General features: G+C 38.8%; 1 protein-coding gene across 2 annotated transcripts; it reads left to right on the top strand.

The window, feature by feature from the left end:
• The first annotated feature begins 834 nt into the window (after positions 1-834).
• nck2 (NCK adaptor protein 2) lies at positions 835-24,915 on the top strand. Of its 2 annotated transcripts, XM_031895895.1 has the most exons (5): positions 835-1,055; positions 8,481-8,549; positions 14,005-14,246; positions 17,993-18,717; positions 23,826-24,915. In XM_031895895.1, exons 3-5 carry the CDS (start codon positions 14,021-14,023, stop codon positions 24,018-24,020), a joined length of 1,146 nt encoding a protein of 381 aa, XP_031751755.1. In that variant the 5' UTR covers positions 835-1,055; positions 8,481-8,549; positions 14,005-14,020; the 3' UTR covers positions 24,021-24,915.
• The last annotated feature ends 340 nt before the right edge of the window (positions 24,916-25,255 follow it).

Genomic DNA, 25,255 nt, shown 5'->3' with positions numbered 1-25,255 from the left:
GCATAGATTAGGGGGCACATTTACTAACCCACGAACGGGCCGAATGCGTCCGATTGCGTTTTTTTCGTAATAATCGGTAATTTTGCGTTTTCTTTGCGATTTTTTCGGCGTCTTTACGATTTTTGCGTAAAAACGCTAGTTTTTCGTAGCCATTACGAAAGTTGCGCAAAGTCGCGATTTTTTTCGTAGCGTTAAAACTTGCGCGAAACGTCGCGCCTTTTAAGTTTTAACGCTACGAAAAAGGTGCGACTTTGCGCGCAAGTGTTAACGCTACGAAAAAATCGCGACTTTGCGCAACTTTCGTAATGGCTACGAAAAACTCGCGTTTTTCCGCAAAAATCGTAAAGACGCCGAAAAAATCGCAAAAAATACGAAAAAATCGCAAAAAATACGAAAAAAACACAAAATTACCAAAAAAGTCGCAAAATGTTCGTTTCCAATCGGAATTTTTCCAATTCGGATTCGAAATCGTGTCTTAGTAAATCAGCCCCTAGGTGTATACACAAACTTTATAAATATTGTGATGTCAACAGCTTGTGCACTGCTTCTTTTTCTTTTTTTGATGAACATCTTAATATCTACATTAATTTCAGGTAGCTAAAATATGAAAGTGTGTATCAGTGGCTTTTCGAGACAAGGCTCTGATGGCAGCAGGTACTGTTGGCAACAAGGACAAAGTCTTTCTTTCGTTCCCTGTCACAATTCAGAACTCCGACTAGAAAATATGAATGACTTCTGAGGAAACATCGGGGGCAGAGGCGGCAGCGAGCATGGCGGTCACCCAACACCAAAGAAAAGTCTTTTTTCTTTTGTTCTCTATCAAAAGTAGGAGGTGCGAGCATTGGAAAAAGAGATTGGGAGCTGACCAACCGCGGCTGCCTAGCAGCTTCCCACCGTGTAACACTGAGCCAGGCCGGCTCGTCACTCCCACAAGGCGGCGCGCCAATGTGTCAGTGCGTTACGTGTAGCGGCGATGCCAGTCTCGCGTGAGGAGAGATGTGGCGCTGGGAGTGTGTGTAGGACCGGAGCCTGCAGTAACAAGCTCTTCGGGAGATGTAAGTAGCGATACGGGACTAAGGGCTGTGTGAGGAACAGCGGGACTGTTGCAGTATGCACTTACTTCCAGACTTGGGGAGGCAGGGCGGGAGCTGGGGTACCAGCATGTTCTTTCCCATACATAGGTTTCTGTACCAGTGGTTTTGTGACAGAAGCTTTAGTCCCGGTAGAGCTGGATTGGTTAAGCTGGGGGTGAAGTTCAAACTCCCTCCTACCCTATTCAGTTCCCGGGACTAAAACTTCTGTGACAGAACAAGCAGAATACAAGCTGTGTAGGAGAAAGAACATGCTGGCACCCCGCTCCCGCCCTCCCTTCACAAGTGTGCAGCTCATTGACATGAACGGGCTCGGTAATCCTGCAGCGCTGCCGGTTCCCTTTAGGACCCAGAAGTCACCCACCCATTCGCCACCGATGCTGGCCCTTCCTTTGAGGGTCCCCAGGCAGCTGCTTCGCGCACTGAGCTGCTGTTACATGCGAATGATTGTATTCAGTGTGCGGGTCTGTAGCGCTGCATATTGTCTGTGTGAATACATTAGTGCGTGGGGGAAGCCTTTGTGCTATTGCCTTTACTTTCTGGCGTGTAAGTTCTTGCAATAGGGACTCTTTTTTTCAGTGCAGTTGTAAATGAATTCGATCCTCGCACAATAAATGAGTTGAAGGCGGGGATGGGGCGCAGATTTAGCGCACATTGATATTAAAGCTGAGTGGTTGTGATAAGTGCAAAGCAGGGCCAACCTGCAGCCCCACAGTTGTTTCCTATCATGCACCACCTCCAGCATGTGGCAGCTAGGTGTATGTGGGCTGGCATGGGCTGCTGGGAATTAGAGTTCAAAGGCTAAAGAAGGTTGGACATAACTGAGGGCTGCTGAATTTGGGCATTTTAGGTTTTATTGGTGGGGTGAATACCCTTCTATTATCACATATTCTCAGTATTAACACATTTGCTGCTGGATTCCAAGCTGTCTCTGGATGCAATGTCAGCACTAGAACTATTCATCAGAAGTGTTTATTCTGTTGAGCAGCAGCACACAACACTATGGGATTTATTTATATTGCTGTGTACGAGTATGTGGAGTGAAACATTACCGGTGATGTTGCTCATAGCAGCCAATCAGGTGCTTTGGTTTTCTAACTGTTGAAATCTGCTTGCTGATTGGTTGCCTTGGGCAATATCACTACTTTTTACACAGCAAGATAAATATACCCCTATGTGTGATGCCATGTGTTGGCAGGAGTGGTGTAAAGATCTATGTCACTGGACTCCAAGGAGGTGGAAGATGCCTCTCTCAAGGCATGAATCATTCCTCGCATTTGCCCGTCTGACTTAGTCTAGTCTGGGTAAGGTAGATGCAAGTAGGACTACTACCTGCTTGAATGTGTAAGGGTGACAATAAAGCTGGAAATGAATAGGTGTCTGGGTCCACTTTTTAATGGTCTGGGATAGGGTTCTTGGTCTTATTAAAAGCAAAGCTTAAAGCTTCAGTGAACAATGGCATTCTTGATCATTTCTTTCTTTATACTTTGTGGCAACAGTTTAGGCAAGGTCATTTTATGTCTAGTATATTAATACCCATCTTGCACAAATTGGTTTGCTGAGATGCAAGCGAAAAAGATTGATCTCAATCCAACTGATCACCTCTGGGTACAGCCCCCTCCTTGGCTCCTAATAAGTTTACAAATATAAGTACACATGCACTTACTGAAATTCTAGGCATGCCCAATATAGTTGATAAGCATTTACTCTTAAGGGTATGGCCATGCAAGGTGAATTGTTAGCCTGCATATAAAATAAATGCCACCCCTGCCATCTTAGTTACATTACCCAGGTGTCCTGCTTTAGATTTAGACTGAGATGTATATGCAGTAGGGTAAAAATTTCCATTTGTACTCTGCTGAGGTAGAAATACCTGATACTGCAGCCAGTATATAGCATTCCTAACATATTGGCACCATTCAGTGAATCAGGGTTTCCTTATCCAAAATTGACTTTAAGGCTTGGCCCTCCCTTCTAGTACTTCTAGTACTTCCCTGTGAGGCCATACCCACAGTTTGGCAACTACTGTTGCAGGATGTGTATCCACATGCATCTGAAATATTAATGTGCATTGCATTAAACACATAGGGTGTATGTTTGTTTGTTTTTTTCAATATGATTATAAATGCACAATATTTTGTCCATGCTTGTAGTTATGTATGTGTGACAGTAGTATGTATAAGTGATCACTTTATACAACAACTAGGATATTGCCATGCATACATTGTAAAATGTAACTGCAGATGGAGAAAAGGAATGTGTTTCAGGTAGCAGGTAAGCTTTTTTTCTGTTTTTAGTCTCCTGATACAGAGATTCTTTTTCAGTATTCTGTGTTCCACAGTCTCTCCATGTTCACTGGCCATTTGTGGTGTGTTTAGATTCAGTGGGTGGCAGCAGATGTTGAAATATACATAGGCTATAAATGTGCTTTCACAGACTGCATTGCAAACTTTGGTTTACAGCTGATTGAAAACAGAGCAAGGAGCATTAAAAATACAGTGCAATGCAGGTGCTTACGCACAGTCTTGTGAGTATGATGCTGTAGAACAACATGTGTTTATTTTAAGATCACTTTTTATGCAGTTGTTCTATAGATTTTGAACTCAATTGGCATAGCAGATGGCCGATATATTATTATGGTACAGTAGCTTTAAGGGGCATGGATCTCTACACATAAAAAAAAAAAAAAAATACACTACAGGTATTAAACATTATAGGACTTACTGGCAAGACACAATATTACAGATCCTGAAAAGAAATAAATGTATGTCAGATATCATAAAATGTTATTTTCTACAGGCATGGCACCTAAAGTAAACTGCAAGTATGGTTTTCCAGGCTTCTAATAAAGACTTATATTGTTTACGAAACTGAATAACCGTAAGCTACAGAAGCATTCTTTAGAAGACAGCACTCTTCATTTTGAAACTGTACCTGAAAGCAAGTACAGGTATAGGATCCCTTATCCGGAAACCCGTTATCCAGAAACTTCCTAATTACGGAAAGGCCATCTCCCATAGACTCCATTATAAGCAAATCTAATTTTTATAAATAATTTCCTTTTTCTCTGTAATAATAACAGAGAACCTTGTACTTGATCCCAACTAAGATATAATTAATCCTTATTGGATGCAAAATAATCCTGTTGGGTTTAAATAATGTTTAAATGATTTTTTAGTAAACTTAAGGTATGGAGATCCAAATTACGGAAAGATTCCTTATCCAGAAAGCCCCAGGTCCCGAGCATTTTGGATAACAGGTCCTAACACAGTGGGCTGACATGTTCTGTTGTTGAACTTGTTGTTAAGGCACTAGGGTCATCTCCAACTTGGGTTCTTTCTGAAAATAAGGATGATGATGACAAATGGGTATTAGTGAATCAGGCATACAGCAATAGAATAGTAGGGTTGTGCCACAGCTTCTAATGTAAAGGTATCGCTGTCTTCCTCACTGCATTGCTAGTGCATAGGAACATTAGTTATTTAGGCTGACAAAAACACACCTTCATTAGGCTCAATTTTTGGTTACTTTTATCATGGCTCACCTTTGTGTGATATGCACAGTGAATGGAAACAGGAAAATAGAACTACCTGTCAAGGAAAGGATATCTCTTGTCTCCACCTTGTGACAATAGCTTTCAATATATATATATATATATAGACAAGAGATATCCTTTCCTTGACAGGTAGTTCTATTTTTCCTGTTTTTCCATTCACTGTGCATATCACACAAAGGTGTGCAGTGAGGAAGACAGTGATACGTTTACATTAGAAGCTGTGGCACTATATATATATATATATATATATATATATATATATATATATATATAAAATATAATTCCCTTTGTGGAATGAAATGGTTGCCTTCCCAATTAATAATAGGGATGCACCAAATCCAGTATTCGGTTTGGGATTCGGCCAAGATTTGGATTTGGCCGAATCCATGCTACTGGCTGAACCAAACCCGAATCATTAAAGGAGAAGAAAGGTAAAAACTAAGTAAGCTTTATCAGAAAGGTCTATGTAAATAAAGCCACTCACAGAAACGCTTCACTGAGTTCCCTGTCAAAAGATTTCCTGTGTCTGTTTTCCTCTGCCAGAGACACGCAGCTTTCTGCTCTCTCTTGCTCCCCCCTCCCTCAAGAATGCTAAGAATTCACTCCTCCCCCTTAGGAATGTGGATCTGATCCAATCGGCAGGAAGCTGACTCATAGTCTAACTAACTGAGCATGTTCACTTAGCAGGAGTGAGGCATTATGGGAACTTTCTTTGCACAGCTCAGCATCTTTTCTTCCTGTTTGACTTCTGATCATCTGAACAGGAGAAATATGGGGAGACTTTTGGCTGAGACAACTGAAGGTATGCCTGTAGATTGAGATTAACTCCTTATTAGCCTTTCACTCTCCTTTAAAATCACGTGACTTTGTCACATAAACACGGACGTTGAAAATTTTTAATTTCTTCTCTTTAAACCTTGCATATCCTAATCTATATATGTAAATTAGGATTCGGATTAAGTTTGGTATTCAGCCGAATCCTTTACAAAGGATTTGTGGTTCAGCCGAATCCAAAAATAGTGGATTTGGTGCATCCCTAATTAATATGTAATTGGGTCAAATATTGATGAGACTTTATTCAGTTACTAAATGCTTCAAAGGCTTGTGCAATGTGTTATCAACTTTTTGTGCATCCCTAAAAAATAAACATGAATAACTATATGCTTTTCAGAATAGGGGCTTTAAAGGTGCTTAACAGACTCTTACTTTATGGCGTCTTCTACTTGTTTAATTCAAACTTTTTATTAATCGCTGCTTGCGGTCTTTTTTTGTAAACAGGTTGGAATTAATATCCTGCAAGCAAAATATGTAAACAGCAATCTGCAACTTGTGATATAAATAAAGCATAATGATAAGTAGAGGGCAACTACTAGATTGTTTTGAGTACATCCATATGTTGATGTTACTTCCTGTGGATGACCTTGCTTTCTTGGATTTATGTTCATTCAGTTTTTTTTTTTTTTTTTTGATGGGAAGCTTTCAGAGGCAGCTACAGGGAAAGCTGTCGGCATGGCAAAAGAAGCTTTTGTTTTGCTCTGCTCCTTTACACTATGGGGCTGATTTACTTACCCACGAACGGGTCGAATGGAGTCCGATTGCGTTTTTTTCGTAATGATCGGTACTTTGCGATTTTTTCGTATGTTTTGCGATTTTTTCGGATTCTTTACGAATTTTTCGGATCCAATACGATTTTTGCGTAAAAACGCGAGTTTTCCTATCCATTACGAAAGTTGCGTAAAAAGTTGCGCATTTTGCGTAGCGTTAAAACTTACGTGAAAAGTTGCGCATTTTTCGTAGCGTTAAGTTTTAACGCTACGAAAAATGCGCAACTTTTCGCGTAAGTTTTAATGCTACGCAAAATGCGCAACTTTTTACGCAACTTTCGTAATGGATACGAAAAACTCGCGTTTTTACGCAAAAATCGTATTGGATCCGAAAAATTCGTACAGAATCCGAAAAAATCGCAAAACATACGAAAAAGTCGCAAAATGTTCGTTTTCAAGTCGGAACTTTTCCAATTCGGGTCGGATTCGTGGGTTAGTAAATCAGCCCCTATGTCATGTTTAATATGTAGCTTTGCTAGTAAAATATTCCTTTCTTTTAAAAATAGCTGGGTTTTAGTACCGTTATCTGGTTTAGTAGTTTTAATTTAACTGCTTTAAGGTATACTGTCTACAGTAAAACTACCTTTTATTATACAGGTATAGGATCTCTTATTTAGAAACCAGTTATTCAGAAAGCCCTGAATTATGGGAAGGCTCTCCCATAGAGTTCAAATCGTTTTCACAAGCTGTAATAGTGTTTTGTTATTTTCTGTCACATGATAAATGTAGATTTCATATATTTATTGATTCTGTTTACGCTGCTGCATTTAGGCTTTCTTATTTCTTTAACACTCATTGTTAAATTAGTCACAGGTATCTTCAGGTGTAATACGTGTTCAGGGGAGTTTCAGTATTCATCCTGCTTTGCTTTGTCGGACACTAGCATTAAACCTGAGTGTGTATAGACTCCCTGCCATAAAGCATGACAGAATTTCTGTTTCACAGGGAGTAAATAATCACGTTATTACTAGGGAATGACCTTCTCCATATTCCACAAATATAAAAAAGCAAAGGTAGCATCGCTGGGGCTGTTAGATAGTTATTCTAGTCGCTTATTGCTGCCTAGGGTAGCACTCTCTCAGCAATGCCATATTTATCCCAGGCATCTATCATCTACTTATTTACTATTTTAGAAGTTTATCTTGTTTAAGAAACCTTTTGTTTAGGTCCACATTATATTGACACTATTTGTTAATACTCTCGCCTATATCCTTTGGTTTGTCCACAGGTATTTTATGCCTTAATATGCCCTCTAGTCTCGAGCTGGCATAAACCATTATGTCCAATGAAAACATTGTTTCATTACTAAGTTTTTTGGCAAGTTGGAAAGCCACATTTTGGATTTACATTGGCCCTTGAAAAATAATGTGGGAAAAAACTTTTATGCAGTGGAGGGAAAGAAATCAACACGTGAAAAAGACTAAACTTCAATAATAGTTAATTGGCTATGTGATCTACCGTATAATCTGCAAGCTACACTCAGGATGACAGTTCTGCTCTTTAGAAGACCATTTTCATTATAAGCAAATAATTCTGATTTTTAAAAATGATTTCCCTTTTCTCTGTAAGAATAAAACAGTACCTTGTACTTGATCCCAACTAAGACATGATTAATCCTTACTGGAGGCAAACAATCATATTGGGTGTAATGTTTAAATGATTTTTTAGTAGGCTTAAGGTATGGGGATCTAAATTATGGAAAGATCCCTTATCTGGGAAATCCCAGGTCCAGAACATTCTGGATAACAGATCCCATTCCTGTACTAATATTCTTCAGGAAAACACAACATCCTGTCCCTAAACCTCTGCGTTGTAGTTGGAAAGTGGCGCCATTCAGAGTATCAGCTGAAAAGAATATTTTTGTGTATCTTAAGACTTCTCACAACTGGAATTGCACCTATGGACTAATAACAGATCAGGGAATTTGAACGATAACATATTTTTAGGCATTAAACATTCTAGCACTCTAAATAATACCCCTGTTTCACTCGGGAAGAAAACCAGTACCAAGCATGTACGTTGTCACGATTGGTATAATGTTCAGACCGATTCACCAGCTTATCTGCCTGTGAATGGGGCCCTCCAATGGGCCTCCTAGACCAGTATTTGGCTGAAAAGCAGCCAGATACCAATTGGGCAGGCTTGATTTTTCCATACGATCAAGCATCACGTAGGCTCATTGATGTGGTCCTCGCTCTGACATCTTATCTTTATTTACTTTACCCCTAGAAACTTCACTTCTGCATGACACCAAACAGAGGCATTGTCTCCACAAAAGGGCTGGTTAGCCTTGTGCCAGTAAGTGAGTGCTGCACCATTGCCCGAGGGACTACAACAATAATTGTGTAATAGTGTCAAAATTAGGTGAATAATTATTCACCTGCTACTGTTGTAGGACAATATCTTATTTTATTAAGGGGATCATGGAAACGCCTTTTTAGTTCCTGACCCTCACAAAAATCCATGATCTAAGAGTGCTGAAAGACTGCATTGGCACACCCTAGATGCCGAACCAGACTGGCCACAGTTTTGTTCACATGGTTCATGTTATGTTCACATAGTTATATAGCTTCAACACATGCATTGCAGTCTAATATGCTATGTACCAGAAGAGACAAGGAAATCAAGCAGCGGATATTTACACAAGCTGAGCAATGCACCTGAGCATTCTAACTTATCTTTATCATTTCCCACAAACATTTATACAGCTGGTGCTGCTTTGATAACTGCCAAAATATGACAGTTGAAACTCAAAGTAGTAATGTGGAAAGAAAAACCACAACTTCATTTTCTTTCTAAAATAGTAGGAGATCCATGGCCAGAGTAATGTGAAACTTCAATGCTGCAAATAACAGCGCTGGCAGAGCATGTGAGGCACTTTATAGCTTTCCTTTGCATAAATTGCCTGTCTGTAGTTTCATATACATTTGCAATGCACATCATAATGCAGTTTCCTGAACTATTCAAACAGCAGCAGGTGTATCATGTTCCTTTAGGCCAGTTAGTTAAAGTGCCCACCCAGCCCAGGGGAATGAACAGTCACATCAAAAACTGATTTTGAAATAAAAATATAACAGTGAAATTTCGGTTATGTATGTTTTTTACTAAAATAAATAAATTAAGTTAGTAGTTAGTGTTACTGCCTTGCATCCCTGGGCTTTGAGTTGGTCTCCAAGGAGTTTATATGTTCTGCATGTGGCCTGCTTAGGATAAACTTTCTGCTTTACTCCCACACTGTAAGGGTGAAGACACATGGAGTTACTAGTAGCAGCTTCTTGTCACGGCTACAGAAATAGACAATGCTGATCATTTGCTGTCTCTACGTGTGTTTTAGCAGAGGCAATTCTCAGTATTGTCTACAGCAGGGTATTGTCTGGTGTTCAGTAGCCGTGACAAGTAGCTCCATGTGTCTGCACCATAAACGCTTACAGGCAACTTAATTGTCTCTTAATGAACTTGATCCTAGTTGGGAAAGGGATTGTTAGGATAAGAACCACAGAGATTTATCACGGGCAACAAACCACTCTGAAAAGGCTTTCGACTGGCAAGAATAGGAGTCTCTTTTGGAAAGCCCTTTACATCACTTAGATCAGGGCTGTCCAACTGGCGGCCCGGCCCGCGATCCCCCTCTGTGTGGCCCCCCACCTGTCTGGCTGCTTTGATGGCTAACCTTTGTGTATTACCTTTAAATGGTATCAGTACTGAGATTAACTGCCCCCCTGCATTGCTCACACCTCAGATTCAGGCTGTAATCCCCCTGTATTGTTTAATCATGTAATCCCCTGTACTGTTCACACCTTTTAATGCCTTCATTGTTTTCCCCCTGCAGTGTTCACACCTCAGGCTCTGGCAGTAATCACCCACATTGTTCCCCTGTTCACACCTCAGACATTCCCTCTGACACATCCAGCATTGTGTCACTGTATGCTGCCTGTGTGTGCAATAGGGCAGGCATAGTATGGCACACATAGGCAGGGGTGGGCAGGAATAGTATGGCACACATAGGCAGGGGTGGACAGGAATAGTATGGCACACATAGGAGGGGGGGCAGGCATAGTATGGCACATATAGGCAGGGGAGGGCAAGCATAGTATGGCACACATAGGCAGGTGAGGGCAGGAATAGTATGGCACACATAGGCAGGGGTGGGCAGGAATAGTATGGCACACATAGGCAGGGGGGACAGGCATAGTATGGCACAAATAGGCAGGGGAGGGCAGGAATAGTATGGCACACATAGGCAGGGGTGGGCAGGAATAGTATGGCACACATAGGCAGGGGGGGCAGGCATAGTACGGCACACATAGGCAGGGGAGGGCAAGCATAGTATGGCACACATAGGCAGGGGAGGGCAAGCATAGTATGGCACACATAGGCAGGGGAGGGCAAGCATAGTATGGCACACATAGGAAGGGGAGGGCAAGCATAGTATGGCACACATAGGCAGGGGAGGGCAGGCAGAGTATGGCACACACAGGAGGGGTAGGGCAAGCAGTACTCTGCCTGCTCTATGCCTCCCCTATGCTGCCTGTGTGTGCCATACTCTGCCTTCCCTATGCTGCCTGTGTGTGCCATACTCTGCCTTTCCTATGCTGCCTGTGTGTGCCATACTCTCCCTGCCCTATGCTGCCTGTGGAAGGTGAACCTGGCAGGGGTTTGTTCCTGGAGTTTGGCATTTGGAAATAGTCATTATATGGTCCCCAAGGGGTGTAATTATATGCTGGGGGGTTGCTGTGCTATCCACATAAGAGGAGGAGGCATATCGATTTAAGTGTATGACATAATATAATTCTTTCATATATAAATTAAGGGTGATATCCCTTCAGTGAGCACCAACCATTGGGTTTTTGCTGTGTTGCCACCATTAATGTGGGGATGGTCTTAAAAGCTCTTGTGATAGCATGGGTGCAGTTTGAAGTGGGTGTGGTTTAAAAAAGGGGAGTGGTCAAAACTGGCTTCCATTATCAGCCCTCCACCATGTAGGCAAGAAAAATTCCAGCCCTTGGTACCACAGAAGTTGGACAGCACTGACTTAGATAATCAGAAGTTGCGCAAAGTTTCCTCCTGCTGGCAACTTCGCAGGAGTTCGGATAAAGAAGCGATGCAAAAGGGCTTTCGACCAGGACTGCTGTTGTTGCTGGTGGAAAGCCTTTTTTCAGGGACAGTTTGTCGCCTGCGATAGCAGAAATCTATCACAGGCGACTCCACCGCCGCTCCGTTGGTTCTTGCCCTTAGTTTCACTGGAGCAGGCACTAGAGTGAATAACTAACAATGTAATGTTTTGCATAACATGTTAGTGCTGTGTAAATAAAAGGAAAAGAAAAATATAGGGGAAAGCAGTAAGATATTTCATAGCTTCTGCTGCAGGTATTGGATCCGTTATCTGGAAACCCATTATCCAGAAAGCGCTGAATTAATGGTAGGCCATCTCCATAGCCATAGACCTAATTTTAAGCAAATAATTCAGTTTGTTAAAAATGGTTCTCTTTTTCTCTGTTATAATAAAACAGTACTTTGTACTTGATCCCAACTAAGAAAAACTTTATCCTTATTGGAGGCAAAACCATCCTATGGGGTTTATTTAATGGTTTAATGTATTTTGTGATGCAAATTAAAAAAAGATCCCTTAACCAGAAAGACCTAGGTCCTAAACATTCTAGATAACAGGTCCTGTACCAGAATAAAAATGCTTAAAAATATATGTAATTAAGGTTATATTTAAAGGGTTTGTGTATAAAGAAGCTTTAGAATACATTAAGCATCTCCACTCTAGTGCTATGGTACACCATGTCAATATCTGCATAATTGCAAAGTTGTACTTTGAATGTGGGTATACAGGTATGGGATCCCTTATCCAGAAACCCGATATCCAGAAAGCTCCGAATTACGGAAAGCCTGTCTCCCATAGACCCCATTTTAATCAAATAATTCAGATTTTTAAAATTGATTTTCCTTTTTCTCTGTAAAAATAAAACTGTGCTTTGTATTTGATCCCAACTAAGATATAATTAATCCTTACTGGATGTAAAATAATCATATTGGGTTTAATTAATGTTTTATTGATTTCTTAGTAGGCTTAAGGTATAGAGATCCAAATTACGGAATGACCCCTTATCCGGAATACCCTTGGTCCCGAGCATTCTGGATAACAGGTCCTATACCTGTTTATTGTAGCAGGTTTTAAATGTAAAATATGTTTAAGTATTTGTGTACAGAACTATGTCCATGCTGGTTTTATGGTCCTCTACATTTCATACCCCTTATCTGTGGACAGTCATTATGCACAATGTTATAAATATACCCCCTTAGTGTATTTAAATGCATATTTCTTAATGATTCTAAAGCTATAAGGAGTTTATAATAAGATAGGAACACATAATGAATTCTATGAAAGATGGTCTTCCTGTAATTTAGAGATTTCTGGATGACTGCTTTTCAGATAATGGATCCCATACCTGTACAACAGATTTGCCAAAAGCTACAAATGTTAAAATCATTTTTTTTTTACCAAAAGACAAAGCTGTGTACTTTTTGCTGATCATATTTTATTTAGCAGAGCCTAATTTAGAGTAGATTCAATATGGCTTAACTAACACATCATTATAGCAGTCTAGACACACTCTCTTTTAATAATGCACAGTCTGAAATGACCTTAATTCTAACTTAGTGTTTGAAAAAACCTTTAGATCAAAAGCTTATGCAATGTCTAGGGTACTTTGACACCGGTTTATTGCTGTTCAGCAAATCTCAACAAGGTGAGGTTTGGATGGATCATAAATACTGTACATACTTTGAAAAAAAGGTTAATTATGATTATAATGGTAGTTAACTATTGAGCCTAACTATTATTAGAGACAAGTTTTCTTTTACAAAGGAACGCCTCTGTGCACTGGGGGTACCAAATGTTAGGTACCCTCCCAGTGATTGTAATCACTTACCCGATACCCTGGGTCATTGCTCCTGTTAGCAGAAAACTGCACCAGCTTGGGGTACTTCTCAACAAGCACCACAGAGCGTTCCTCTTCTTCCACTGCTTCTTTATTCATTCCCCCGGGGCTGACCATGCATAGTAGAGTTGTACTTCTTACACTACTGCACATGTGCACTTGCACCAAGAAAGAATAAGCAGGAAAAGAATTGCTCCATAAAGCTCAATGAAGAGTAAGGGGGCACTAGCCTGAGGTATCAGGTAAGTCATTACCTGATACCCGCTTCCCCAGTGAGTGAAACTTTCCTTCTCCTTTAATGACATATTATAGGTTTTATCTAAATATTTATAGTATTTAGGCGTATTTAGTCATAGACCTGCATGGTGGCTTAGATCTTGGAACTCCTGCCTTGCTGCTTTGAGGTCCTAAGTTTGATTTACACTTGGGAACTTACTACTAAAACTGATCCAACTGAACATCGGGGGCTGTCAATGATGAATAATCTCTGTAAAGTACTTATAAGTTGTGGCTGCATATAAATAAAGGATAATAATAGGTTTGCCGTGAATGCAAATTCTTACAGTACTCAGTATGAGACATGTACATTTAAACGGGAAGTGTAGAACTTTGAATAAAATGTTTACTTACCCTTTAACAATATTTTTAAAAGAAATTTGGCATCACTAACATTACCATTCATTAAACCGTTTTTAATACTTATTACAATGTACTTTGTACATTGTACAAAGTCTTTTATTAAGTATTGGTTGTAGTTATATAGCACTTTAATACTGTAATAAAATGTTTATTGTCTTTATTGGCAGATTGACTCCATGAAAGATGACAGAGGAAGTCATTGTTATTGCCAAGTGGGATTATACGGCACAACAGGACCAAGAACTTGATATTAGAAAAAATGAACGCCTGTGGCTACTTGATGACTCCAAAACCTGGTGGAGGGTAAGAAACACTGCCAACAAAACTGGATACGTGCCATCAAACTACGTGGAGAGGAAGAACAGCTTAAAAAAAGGATCTCTTGTTAAAAATTTAAAGGACACTCTGGGTAGGTTTCTACATTTTAATGTAAATTTTAACACAGCAGTATTTAAAGGGAGATGTCTACCCAAAACCTTTTGCATAATGAAAAATATAATTGTAAGCAACTTTCACATGAGTTAAACATTTTTAATGGTTTTAAAGTAATTTTAAGTGTAATTGCAAATATGTTTCTGGTTCTGAAGCAATATCCAGCTGATGAACAGATTTGCAGGAGGAATGACTGAAAGAGATAAGGAAATACTACTTTTGATAGCAATTACATTTACAAATAAAACCATAGGAATTTTTTTATTAATGTATGTTATTAGTGCCCAAAGCTCACAGTGCTTCTAGAATCAGTGCTACTACATTAAGTGTCGGCAGATGCACTTCCAGTTGTGCCAGGGAACTTGGATTTTCTGTATAGTAGCAAAGTGCATGTGCTTGGCACAGGTGTATGGTGTGTTAAGGGGCTGTCATTATGCCTCCTGTAGCACTCATGTACTTATTCGCTGCTTATTTCTAGCCCTTATTTGTTGAGTTAGTTGGTCTGTGTATCCAAGAGCTAGTTAAATGAGAAAGAAAGATAAAAACTAAGTAAACTTTATCAGAAAGGTCTATGATAATACAACCATAAGCACCCACAGAAATACTGCACTGACTTCTCTGTTAAAAGATTTGTTGTGTCTGTAATTCATGTGCCACAGACATGCAGCTCTCCTGCTCCCCCCTCCCTCAAGAATGCTAAGAACTCACTCCCCCCCCCATAGGAATGTGGATCTGAGCAAATCAGCAGGAAGCTGACTCATAGTCTTACTAACTGAGCATGTTCATTTGGTCTCCGTCTTGGTGCAGGAGTGAGGCATTATGGGAACTTTCTTAGCACAGCGTTTTTTCTTCCTGTTTGGCTTCTGATCATCTGAACAGATGAAATATGGGGAGACGTAAGGGCACTATTGAGACAACTGAAGGTATGCCGGCAGCTTGGGATTAACTCTTTATTAGCCTTTCCTTCTCCTTTAATGAAAGTGCAGTTATATGGAACGTTAGTGTTAATTTATGGATTTTTTTAAGTAAATCACCAAGTTCAGCAAAGGTTTGCAGTTTTGTGTGCATAGGCATATTTATCTATGATATTGTTTTATAGCTTTCCAAATATATGGGACATAGGGGCAGATTTACTAAGACTCGAACGCTCGGAGCGTTCATTCGAACATTCGAGCGTATTATCGCCAAATTTTTCGTACGCTTGTGTGAAAAACAGGTTTTCCCGCTGTTTACAATCGTTCGGTATGAAAATTTTGTGGCTTTCGGATCACCAATACGATATTATCGTGACTAATACGATTTTTTCGTAAGCATATTTTTTTTGTATCCAATTGAATTTATCCCATTCGGGATATAAACTCGTGTTTTCATGAATGTGCCCCATAGTGTTTGAGGCACTGAGTAGTGAGGTTCAATGCAAGGTGTAAAATGCCCAAATAGAAAGCGATTAATTTTTGGCAGCCTTTAGAAGCCACATATCCTGTAAATGTGGGGCATCTTTTTGCTAAGGCTATGTGAGAAATGTGATAGTTAAACCATTTTGTCTTTAAACCCAAGAGCTAGCTAGAGAAAAAGATGCTGCAAGGGCAACCTTTGCTGTAATGACTTTATTTTTAGGGGCTTTTGGGACACAAAATGCAAACAGTGTGTGTCGTGTTTGCATGGCCTGTTGCATCAGCTATGAAAATTTTGATGTGTAAGTGATTGGCCACATATGACCATATTTGCTAATTTAAGCTCACTGGAAAGAATACATCATATTTGAATATAGCCTGTGCAACAGCTTTTTGGTTAATTCTCATCAGTTCAATCTGTAAAATGAAGAGTTAAACAAATATTCTGACTTCTAAATAATTTGTAAGATCTGAAAGACCAGGGTAAATAGATCACAGGTCCTAAGTATATGGTCTATACAGAAATCAAAGGTCATTGCAAGCAAGCTGTAGAGTGTAGAGTACACTGTACACTGTAGAGTGTAAACTATGTTTCTTAATAGTGATATGCAATAGTGATATGCAAGCAAATTCCAGTATATTCTTATGAGTAAGCATAAGACACAAAATGTGGCAAGCAATATTTTAACTATGTTAAAATAAAGATTGGCAATTTATTTTCATACAATTCTTCAGTGGTCTAGTGAAGCACATTCTACTCTTGTTTGGATAAACAAGAACAAGGGCTACTATAATAATTCTGTCCCTTCTGTATTTGTGTTATCAAAATATATCATTATTTATCTTATACTGTGTTTACTTTATTCAGTTATAATGGACACTGATTGTAGTTTTATCTAATACTCCATACTGTAGCATAACAAGCATTCCTTATCTCCTATCTGTATCCCTCCTACAATGTCTTTCATGTATTGATAGTATGTAACAATTACATATATAGATAAGAGACATAACCATATGTAATAACTGTTCATAAAATAAAAACACATGTAAGCTAATCTGGGAAATGTTCTTTATTCAGATTTTTTTTTTATCAATATATTTATTGAAATGCTTATGTTTTAATATTTATGAATAGAGCTCTACAAGGGCTGCAATACAATGAATACAAATTTTCTAAGTTACCACATCTTGCTTTGAATTACTTTTTAACCAAAATGTTATCAACCAGTTGACTTAAATGCTAGAAATCAAGATTGGTCGATGTTGGTCGCTGTTTTACAGAAACCGTTTTATGTTAATCTGGAGCACAGTATTTAGGGCGAAAACACACTGGGCAAATAGTTGCCATGACTTTTAAAAAAAAAAAATAATAATAATCGCAGTGATTTAGCTGCCATAGGTTACCATATGAGTTGCCACGACTAATCAATTTTCAGTGTCCAGAACAATCCAAGAAATGTCAAACCTATTTCATTATTGTAGTAGTTTAAGAAAAGATATAAATAATTTTGGGTAGTTATCTTTTATAGAGTTGGGAGTTCTATGCTGAAATATTTACGGTAAATTCAACATTTTAAGAGTTTTACCATTTCTGGGATACGGGTGAGATTAAGAGCCTCTGACTCCTGATTTTTCACTGAATGTATTGAGCAAATCATAAAGGGTGGGAAATTAAATGAGAGGTTGAGAGTAGAATCCTGCATTGGGTTGGGTACTTACAGGATACCTGCAAAGTGGTTGGGAGCGGATTCTACTTGATGTCCCCACAGTGCAGGTAACCCACAGGTACCCGACCCGCTGCTGTGGGATGGCCTTGTCCAGTGATTCTAGCTAAAGTGAAATTATGTGACTCAAACCCTATTTAAGAAACAAAAGTGTTAGGATTAGTATAAAGCCCTGAACCCAGACAAACACCCATATAAGAGATGCTGTGCAAATAGGACTATGAAACCATATCAAAAGCGTTATGAATATATAGCTTTAAAAGCATTGCCTTACTAGGGGTAATTGGGTGACATATTTTACAGAGTTGTAGGTGGCAACCAAAATACTTTTAATAGCTATAAATTGATAATGAGATTCTAGGAGCATCGAAAAGTACAAAAAGTATTCTCCTCAAATCTCACCCAACCTTTCCTTCAGCCTGTCCCAATTACAATTTCTCTCCTCTAGTGTATCAAGCAAGCTGTGCCCCCTCACTGAATCTCAAGAAGTCTGAAATCAATTGTTTTGTGTTTTAACATTACCACATAAAATGTCTTCTTGTTGTAATCTGAACAGACGAAAAACCAGATCTGTAAAATTAAAACCTATCTGTTTTTGACAGGTCTTGGCAAAACAAAAAGCAAAAAAAATAGCACTCGAGATGCCTCACCCACACCAAGCACTGATGCGGAATATCCATCTAATGGCAGCAATACAGATCGAATCTATGATTTAAACATTCCTGCAGTAGTCAAATTTGCCTATGTAGCAGAGAGAGATGATGAGCTGACACTCGTGAAAGGCACACGAGTGGTTGTTATGGAAAAGTGCAGTGATGGATGGTGGCGTGGTGCGTACAATGGACATGTTGGCTGGTTTCCATCTAACTATGTAGTAGAAGAAGCTGATGACACAACTCCAGATTCCCCAAGTTTTCTAAGCTCAAGGAAAGGAGCTTCTATGACCAATGGGCAAAATACAAAAGTGCTTCACATTGTTCAGACATTGTACCCATTCAGCTCAGTAACTGAAGAGGAGCTGAACTTTGAGAAAGGTGAAACTATGGAAGTAATTGAAAAACCAGAGAATGACCCTGAGTGGTGGAAATGTAAAAACTCTAGTGGGCAAATTGGACTTGTACCCAAAAACTACGTTGTTATTTTAACTGATGGCCCTTCTATGAACAGTTCCCATATTACTCAGATAAGCTACACAGGTCCTGCGTGCACCGGCCGGTTTGCCGGTAAAGCATGGTATTATGGTGGTATAACCCGACATCAAGCGGAATGTGCCCTGAATGAAAGAGGAATGGAGGGAGACTTTGTTATTAGAGACAGTGAGTCTTCGGTGAGTAATATTTTTCTGTTTTTGTGGAAAGCAGTCATTGGTATTAGGGTGAAGACACATGGAACTACTTAGTAGCAGCTACTTGTCATGGACTAAAATAGACAATGCTTATCATTTACTGATAATTGTGTCTGTGTGTTTTAGCAGGGGCAATTCCATGGGAGACTTCATAGGATGTTGTAGTCACATAGGTCAAAATATAATGGAGGTAATAGAAAAATCTAATGTGTAAACTACATGAAAGATCTGGCATCCAACACGATACGCCTGTTGGAAAGGAACTTGCTGCGTCTTTATTCAGTGAGATAAAATCAGATGGTGTCTGACAGACTTTTTTTTTTTTTCCTCATTGAAATACACTAACTGTCTGATGTTGGTGTATGAACAAAACTTACCATCCGACTTTGGGCCAGATTCAGTTCGGCGAGAAAAAGATGTCTCATGGTTTATCACATGAAAACTCATGGACTAGATTCAATATGAGGGAAGAAATATTTTTCTCCTAATTTGATTACATTTTTTCCGATACTGTGTGTAATTATGTGATAAACATTAAAATACATTCTTCTGAATTAAACTGCATCTTAAATTGAATCTTGTCCATGAGTTTTTCAGGTGGTAAACCTTTTCTAACTAAATTGAATCCTGTCCTATATCTGATCCAACTTTACATTACAGCCTATGGAGATCAGATTTTGTAGGATCCTACAAAATCTTGTGCTGTTGGATGACGAGATCAGATAATATCTGACCCACAAAATCTGGTCAAAATCTCCTGTGGAGTTTAGCCCTTAGACTTTGGCAGGTTTTGGTAATCTGCTTACTAGCTGCTCTGCCATTACCAGTTCTGCTTGTGCTCCAGTCATGCTTCAGACCTGTCCTTGCTTCTGCTGCAGCCCTGGGAATTAGGGCAGGCAGAAGAGGCACATGTCACATGTAACGGTGGGAGGGCACTAAGCATGTACAGGTATGGGATCCCTTATCCAGAAACCCGTTATCCAGAAAGTTCCAAATTATGGAAAGGCCATCTGCCATAGACTACATTATAAGCAAATATTTCTTATTTGTTAAAAATGAATTTCCTTTTTCTCTGTAATAATAAAACAGAACCTTGTACTTGATCCCAACTAAGATATAATTAAATATTAATGGAGGCAAAACAAGACTATTGGGTTTATTCAATATTTGAATGATTTTTTACAGACTTAAGTTATGGAGATCCAAATTACTGAAAGAGCCTCAGCATTCTGGATAACAGGTCCCATACTTGTACCTGTTCTCTCTGCCTACCCAGGTTTCTCACCTTTCTGCAGTTCCTCACCAGCATGGACATTCGTCCTCTGCTCCTAGTGTTTTAGACTATACAGCATTGTTAATTCTTGTGCCTATATACTAATCTCTGCTTGATTCATTACTGTGTGTATTTATTTGCAGTTTCTTGGTGTTTATATAGTACTTTTACAGAAATTGTAATTTGTGTCAGGTTGAGCTTTGCATTGACACACACACACAGTAGGGCCAGTTTTATGAGGAGTCAATTAACCTGCCTTTGTGTTTTTGGAGTGTGGGTGAAAACCCACACAAACATGGGGAGAACATACAAGCTCCTTGCAGATAGTGCCCTGGCTGGAATCAAGCTCAGAACCATAGCACTGCAATGCAATGCAGCATTGAATAAGTTTCATATACATCATAATAACTTCAATATAGGTCACCCAACATCAGTATTTAAAAGCCAGGGGTATATCTTTTTTGAAGAAACATAAGGTTTTCTAATACCTGCGTAGGGCAGTGATATAGTGAAGGGCGCATGGAGGGCTAGAAGAAGTTGGAAGAATTGGAGAGCTTCACTCACAGGGCAGCTAGTGATGAGCCGTATATTAAGCCAAATGTCCCTTGCATCAGTGAGTAGTGGAAGGTTGCCAGTAAAACATGGCTAATGTGATAAATATAAATCTAGGTTTCGCTAATGTGATAAATATAAATCTAGGTTTCACGGTATAGTTAAAGTTCAACAACCATGGCAGGTGCAAGATTGACTTATCCAGGCCCTGTCCTATTCATTTTCCTGACTCTCATTCAAAGCATTGCATTGTTTGCAAGGGTAAATTGGACCCTAACAACCAGGTAACAACTGTAATTCCAAAGTGGTACTAAACAAAAAAAGTTAAATAAATCAAAACCCATAAGCAGCAGTCATCTGACATCTGTCGTCTTGTTTAAAGGTGATTTATACCATAAATTTTTTACAATGCACTTTACAGTGCACTAACCCCCCCCCAGGAGCACAAGCAGAGAGACACAACATGAGGAAACTGGGAGGGGTTTTCCCTGCTGCTACTGTTCAGTAAAGCCTGTCAGTCAGTGCTGTGACCACTTCCTGTGGGAGACTGACACCACACTCCCATGTTTCATTTTGCTCTGGCTTCTGATTAGAGAGGTTGTGTATGCAGCTCTCATAAAATGGCAGTTTTAGGAGGGTAAAATCTTTCTGTATCATTTCACATTTTGAGGGAGGATGAATAATATAACTGAATATGAACTTTGTATAAAATGTCTCCTTTAAAGGCCTAAGATAAGGAATGAGTGCAAGGTGGGTATGATCTTTATTACAGCAGAGCTCACTGGCAGGGCAAAGTACTGTGAGCACTTAATTTGGCCTCTGAATAAACAAGCAGTACATTAAGATAAGGAATTACAAGTAGGCATATTGTTTGGTAAGGCAATGCAGAGTGCAATACAGAATGTTCTCAAGTAACTAGGTTGCTCTGTATACTGATACAAAGTGTAAAAAGGGTGGATTTGTTCCTGGAAACCTTGAAGGAATTACTCAGAGCTCAGTGTTTTTGTGGTTTGTGGCTTATTTAGATAGTTATTAAAGATATTTGGGACACTAAAGGTGGCCATACACGGACCGATTTTTTACTTACAAACGACCGATTCCCGAACGATCCGATGCTATCGTTAAGTTATCGTATAGTTGGTGGTGTACGAACGATCGTCGGCCCACTAAACGAGCCGACATTATCGTCCCCAAAATCGATCGGCCAGGTTTAAAAATTTTGGTCGTTTAACGATAAAATCTGCCAGTTGGTGTGAGTGTCAGACATTTGTCTTTCAACGATTGTTCTCTGCGCATGTCACGATTGCCAGCAGCGGAAGTCAACGACATCGATCGTACGTAGATGTACGATCGTAGGTATTTTACGATAATGATGCGACAAAATCTTTCCCGAATTATCGTTGCCCGTGGATGGCATATCGTATGGGAACTCGATCGCCATACGATCGTTTGTCGATATAATCGTTCATCGCACAACGAGCGAAATCGCCTCGTGTATGGCCACCTTAACTTTTAAAAAGTGACACTGAAACCTTAGTATGCAACATAAAGTGCTAGTTAAAAGTGTGCATTTACCACACTGGCTATGTGTTGGGTTGTTAAAGGAAAAGGTTACAATTACTAAGGGGCGCCAAAATGTTAGGCACCCTACAGTGATTGTAATCACTTACCCTGGGCTGGGGCTCCTGTTAGTAGAAAACTGCATTGACTTGGGGTATCTGTGACCAATTGATTCTCTTCTGTCTTTGTGCCGCATGCACAGTAGAGCATTTTCACTTTATCACATATGCATTGGCCCGGGGTATCAGGTAAGTGATCATTGGGAGGTGCCTAACATTTGGCACCCCGCCTTTGCCTTTAATGCAGTCTGTGTTTTTATGAATAGTTTTTCTTAGGTATTAACAGATACAGTGACTGTTCCCTTTGTGTGATTTTGCAGATTATTGAAGTAATGTAACAAAAAATCTTTGCCTACATCTAGTAACCCATGGCAACCAGTCAGATGTTTGCTTTTAAACAGCTGACAAGTGAATGCCATGTTCTGATTGATTGCTATGAATAACTAGAGAAGTGGTAAATGTAAGACCATTTATTACATTACCCTGTGTCTGAATTCACTACAAATGAATAAAAATGATTTTTTTCTGTCTCACTGATATACATGATTCATATATGGAACCGTGAATGACTGGAAAGGGCTTTTGTCTAATATGGATGAGCTGTAGCACGCAGTATATCATTAGGACTATATGTTTAAATAGTCCTATTTATATATGTTTATATATATATATATATATATATATATATATAATATATATATATATATATATATGGTTTGTCCCTAAGGAAGAGCACAGATTGTGCTCGAAACGTTGGAATTTTTTCAATAAAACCACTTTTTCTTTTGTATCAAGTCCCTGTGTGTGCGGCACACTTTCTACTATATTTTTGTTTTTTGACCTGCACCAAGGGCATTTGGACTTGTATAGGGTGTGCTCCTCCCTGTATACTATATATATATATATATATATATATATATATATATATATATATATATATATATATATATATATATATATATATATATATATATATATGTGTGTGTGTGTGTGTATATATGTTTATATATATATATATATATATATATATATATATATATATATATATATGTGTGTGTATATATGTGTATATGTGTGTGTGTGTATATATATCAGGGGGCTCAAACTCAATTTACCTGGGGGCCGCAGGAGGCAAAGTCAGGATGAGGCTGGGCCGCATAAGGGATCTCACAAAAAATTGGCTTTCAAGGGATAATGCAAGGCACGGCGGGAGCTGCTGATTGCGGAAATGATGTTATGCCATCATAACAGTTATTATGGGAAGACATTCTGTGTGCACAATTAGCTCCTTATATATGTATATGTCTATATATATATATATATATATATATATATATATATATATATATATATATATGTGTATGTATATATATATAAGAAACAAAAGCATTAGGCAAGCTTATTATGACAAATTTCCTTTCTTATCATTCAGGGCAACTATATTTTGTAATAGCTTATTGACCTGGCGACACTTACATTTTCTGTTTTTGAACCCTCTGTGTGTAGTGTTTTATTTAAGTACATAAATCCATAACCATTAGTGCATTTTTTTTTATTGTTTCTTGGGACCTTTTATTCTAGCCCCATTGGGATGAAATCAAGCTGTATTCTAATGTTGTTTTCTATTTTTTTTTTTTTTTCTACAGCCCAGTGACTTTTCCATATCTTTGAAGGCATCAGGAAAAAATAAACACTTTAAAGTACAGCTGGTGGACAGTGTATACTGCATTGGACAGCGGCGATTTAAGAACTTAGATGAATTGGTGGAACATTATAAAAAAGCCCCTATCTTCACTAGTGAACACGGAGAAAAGTTGTACCTTGTTAAACCACTACAGTGACAACCCCGGAGACCAAGCTACCCCTACCGGGTTCTCCCAACTTCAAGCCTTAGTTCTGACAAATAACTTCCATGGAACAGAGCCATCATTCCAAAAGAAGCAAATGAGCACTCTTAAAATAATGGCTCACCTTATACCACAAAACACTCTTTGCATTGTACTTTTATTTTTCTGTTGTGTGTTTGTCCTTTCTGTTTGTGTGTCACATTGCCCTCAGGTTAAACACCTCACTTAAGTGACCATTGTAAGCACTCACTGTCATGCCTTGGTTTAGACTCCTATTCTGCATATGTTTACAGTATAATGCTGGTCCTGGCTAGCAAATGAGTAGGGGTCAACTTGAACAGTGTTAATGTACTTAAATCCTTTTTTTTTATAATATAAGAATTCTTTATTGGAAATAGACACAGATAAAATGCACTGAAGCTGCAGCAAATAATTATTGTAGACATGCTGTATCAGTTGTGGCTGTGAATTCTGTAGCCTCATTGCTTTACCAAGTAGTACATTCAAAAATGTCATAGATCCTAGGCACTCTTTACACTGTATAGTACTCTGTGTCTGCATTACCTCTTGACCACTTTGCAGAGTATACTATGTAAAGATATTGTAGCAGTAATTCTTCAACTACTTTGGTACAATTGATTGTAGTATATAGTGTATTTTGATATGTTATTACTGCAAAATAATTACTGAATGACTTTGATTCCAAGTTTTGCATAAAAGTTAACCAAATGTGCCATCCACATGTTATTGTTTTTTTTCTTGCCCTTCTGCTCGTTGAAATTGAACAGTTATGTATTTAATTATGAAAGTAATATGTATGTATGTATGTACGTATGTGTAGCTGATTGTCTAGGATAATACAAAATAAAAAAAAAATGTTCGTTTTTTTTTTGAGGCTGATGTAATTATATTGTAGGAATATGTGATATAACACAATTTCATGTGTGATTTTAAAATAATTTTTTTGTCCTTGCATGGGAATATTGTGGGAATAATGCATCTGTGTTTTGTTTTGTTTTTTTCGTTAACTGATAAAATGTATTACTTGTAGGCAGCGCCCTCAATAATTGCTTGAGCATTTTTTAGTGGTGGCCTGCTTTTGTCCATTTGCTGTCTGCTGATGCCCCTTCTCTGTAGGTTGGAAATAGGTTGAAAGATGCAGAAATAAGGAGAGGCTGTAACTTATGTGAGGATGCCAACATGTGGCTGGTGAACAGTTGGCCAGATAG

The sequence above is a fragment of the Xenopus tropicalis genome, chromosome 2 (genome assembly GCF_000004195.4).
Source record: "Xenopus tropicalis strain Nigerian chromosome 2, UCB_Xtro_10.0, whole genome shotgun sequence".
In the NCBI taxonomy this organism is placed as follows: domain Eukaryota; kingdom Metazoa; phylum Chordata; class Amphibia; order Anura; family Pipidae; genus Xenopus; species Xenopus tropicalis.
This window is presented reverse-complemented; position numbering and strand designations above follow the sequence as displayed.

Excerpts from the sequence above, each read along its gene's own strand:
- nck2 (XM_031895895.1), top strand. The coding sequence starts at position 14,021 with ATGACAGAGGAAGTCATTGTTATTGCCAAGTGGGATTATACGGCACAA. Across the intron at positions 14,247-17,992 it reads AAATTTAAAGGACACTCTGG|GTCTTGGCAAAACAAAAAGC; the intron begins GTAGGTTTCTAC and ends TGTTTTTGACAG. Across the intron at positions 18,718-23,825 it reads TTAGAGACAGTGAGTCTTCG|CCCAGTGACTTTTCCATATC; the intron begins GTGAGTAATATT and ends TTTTTTCTACAG.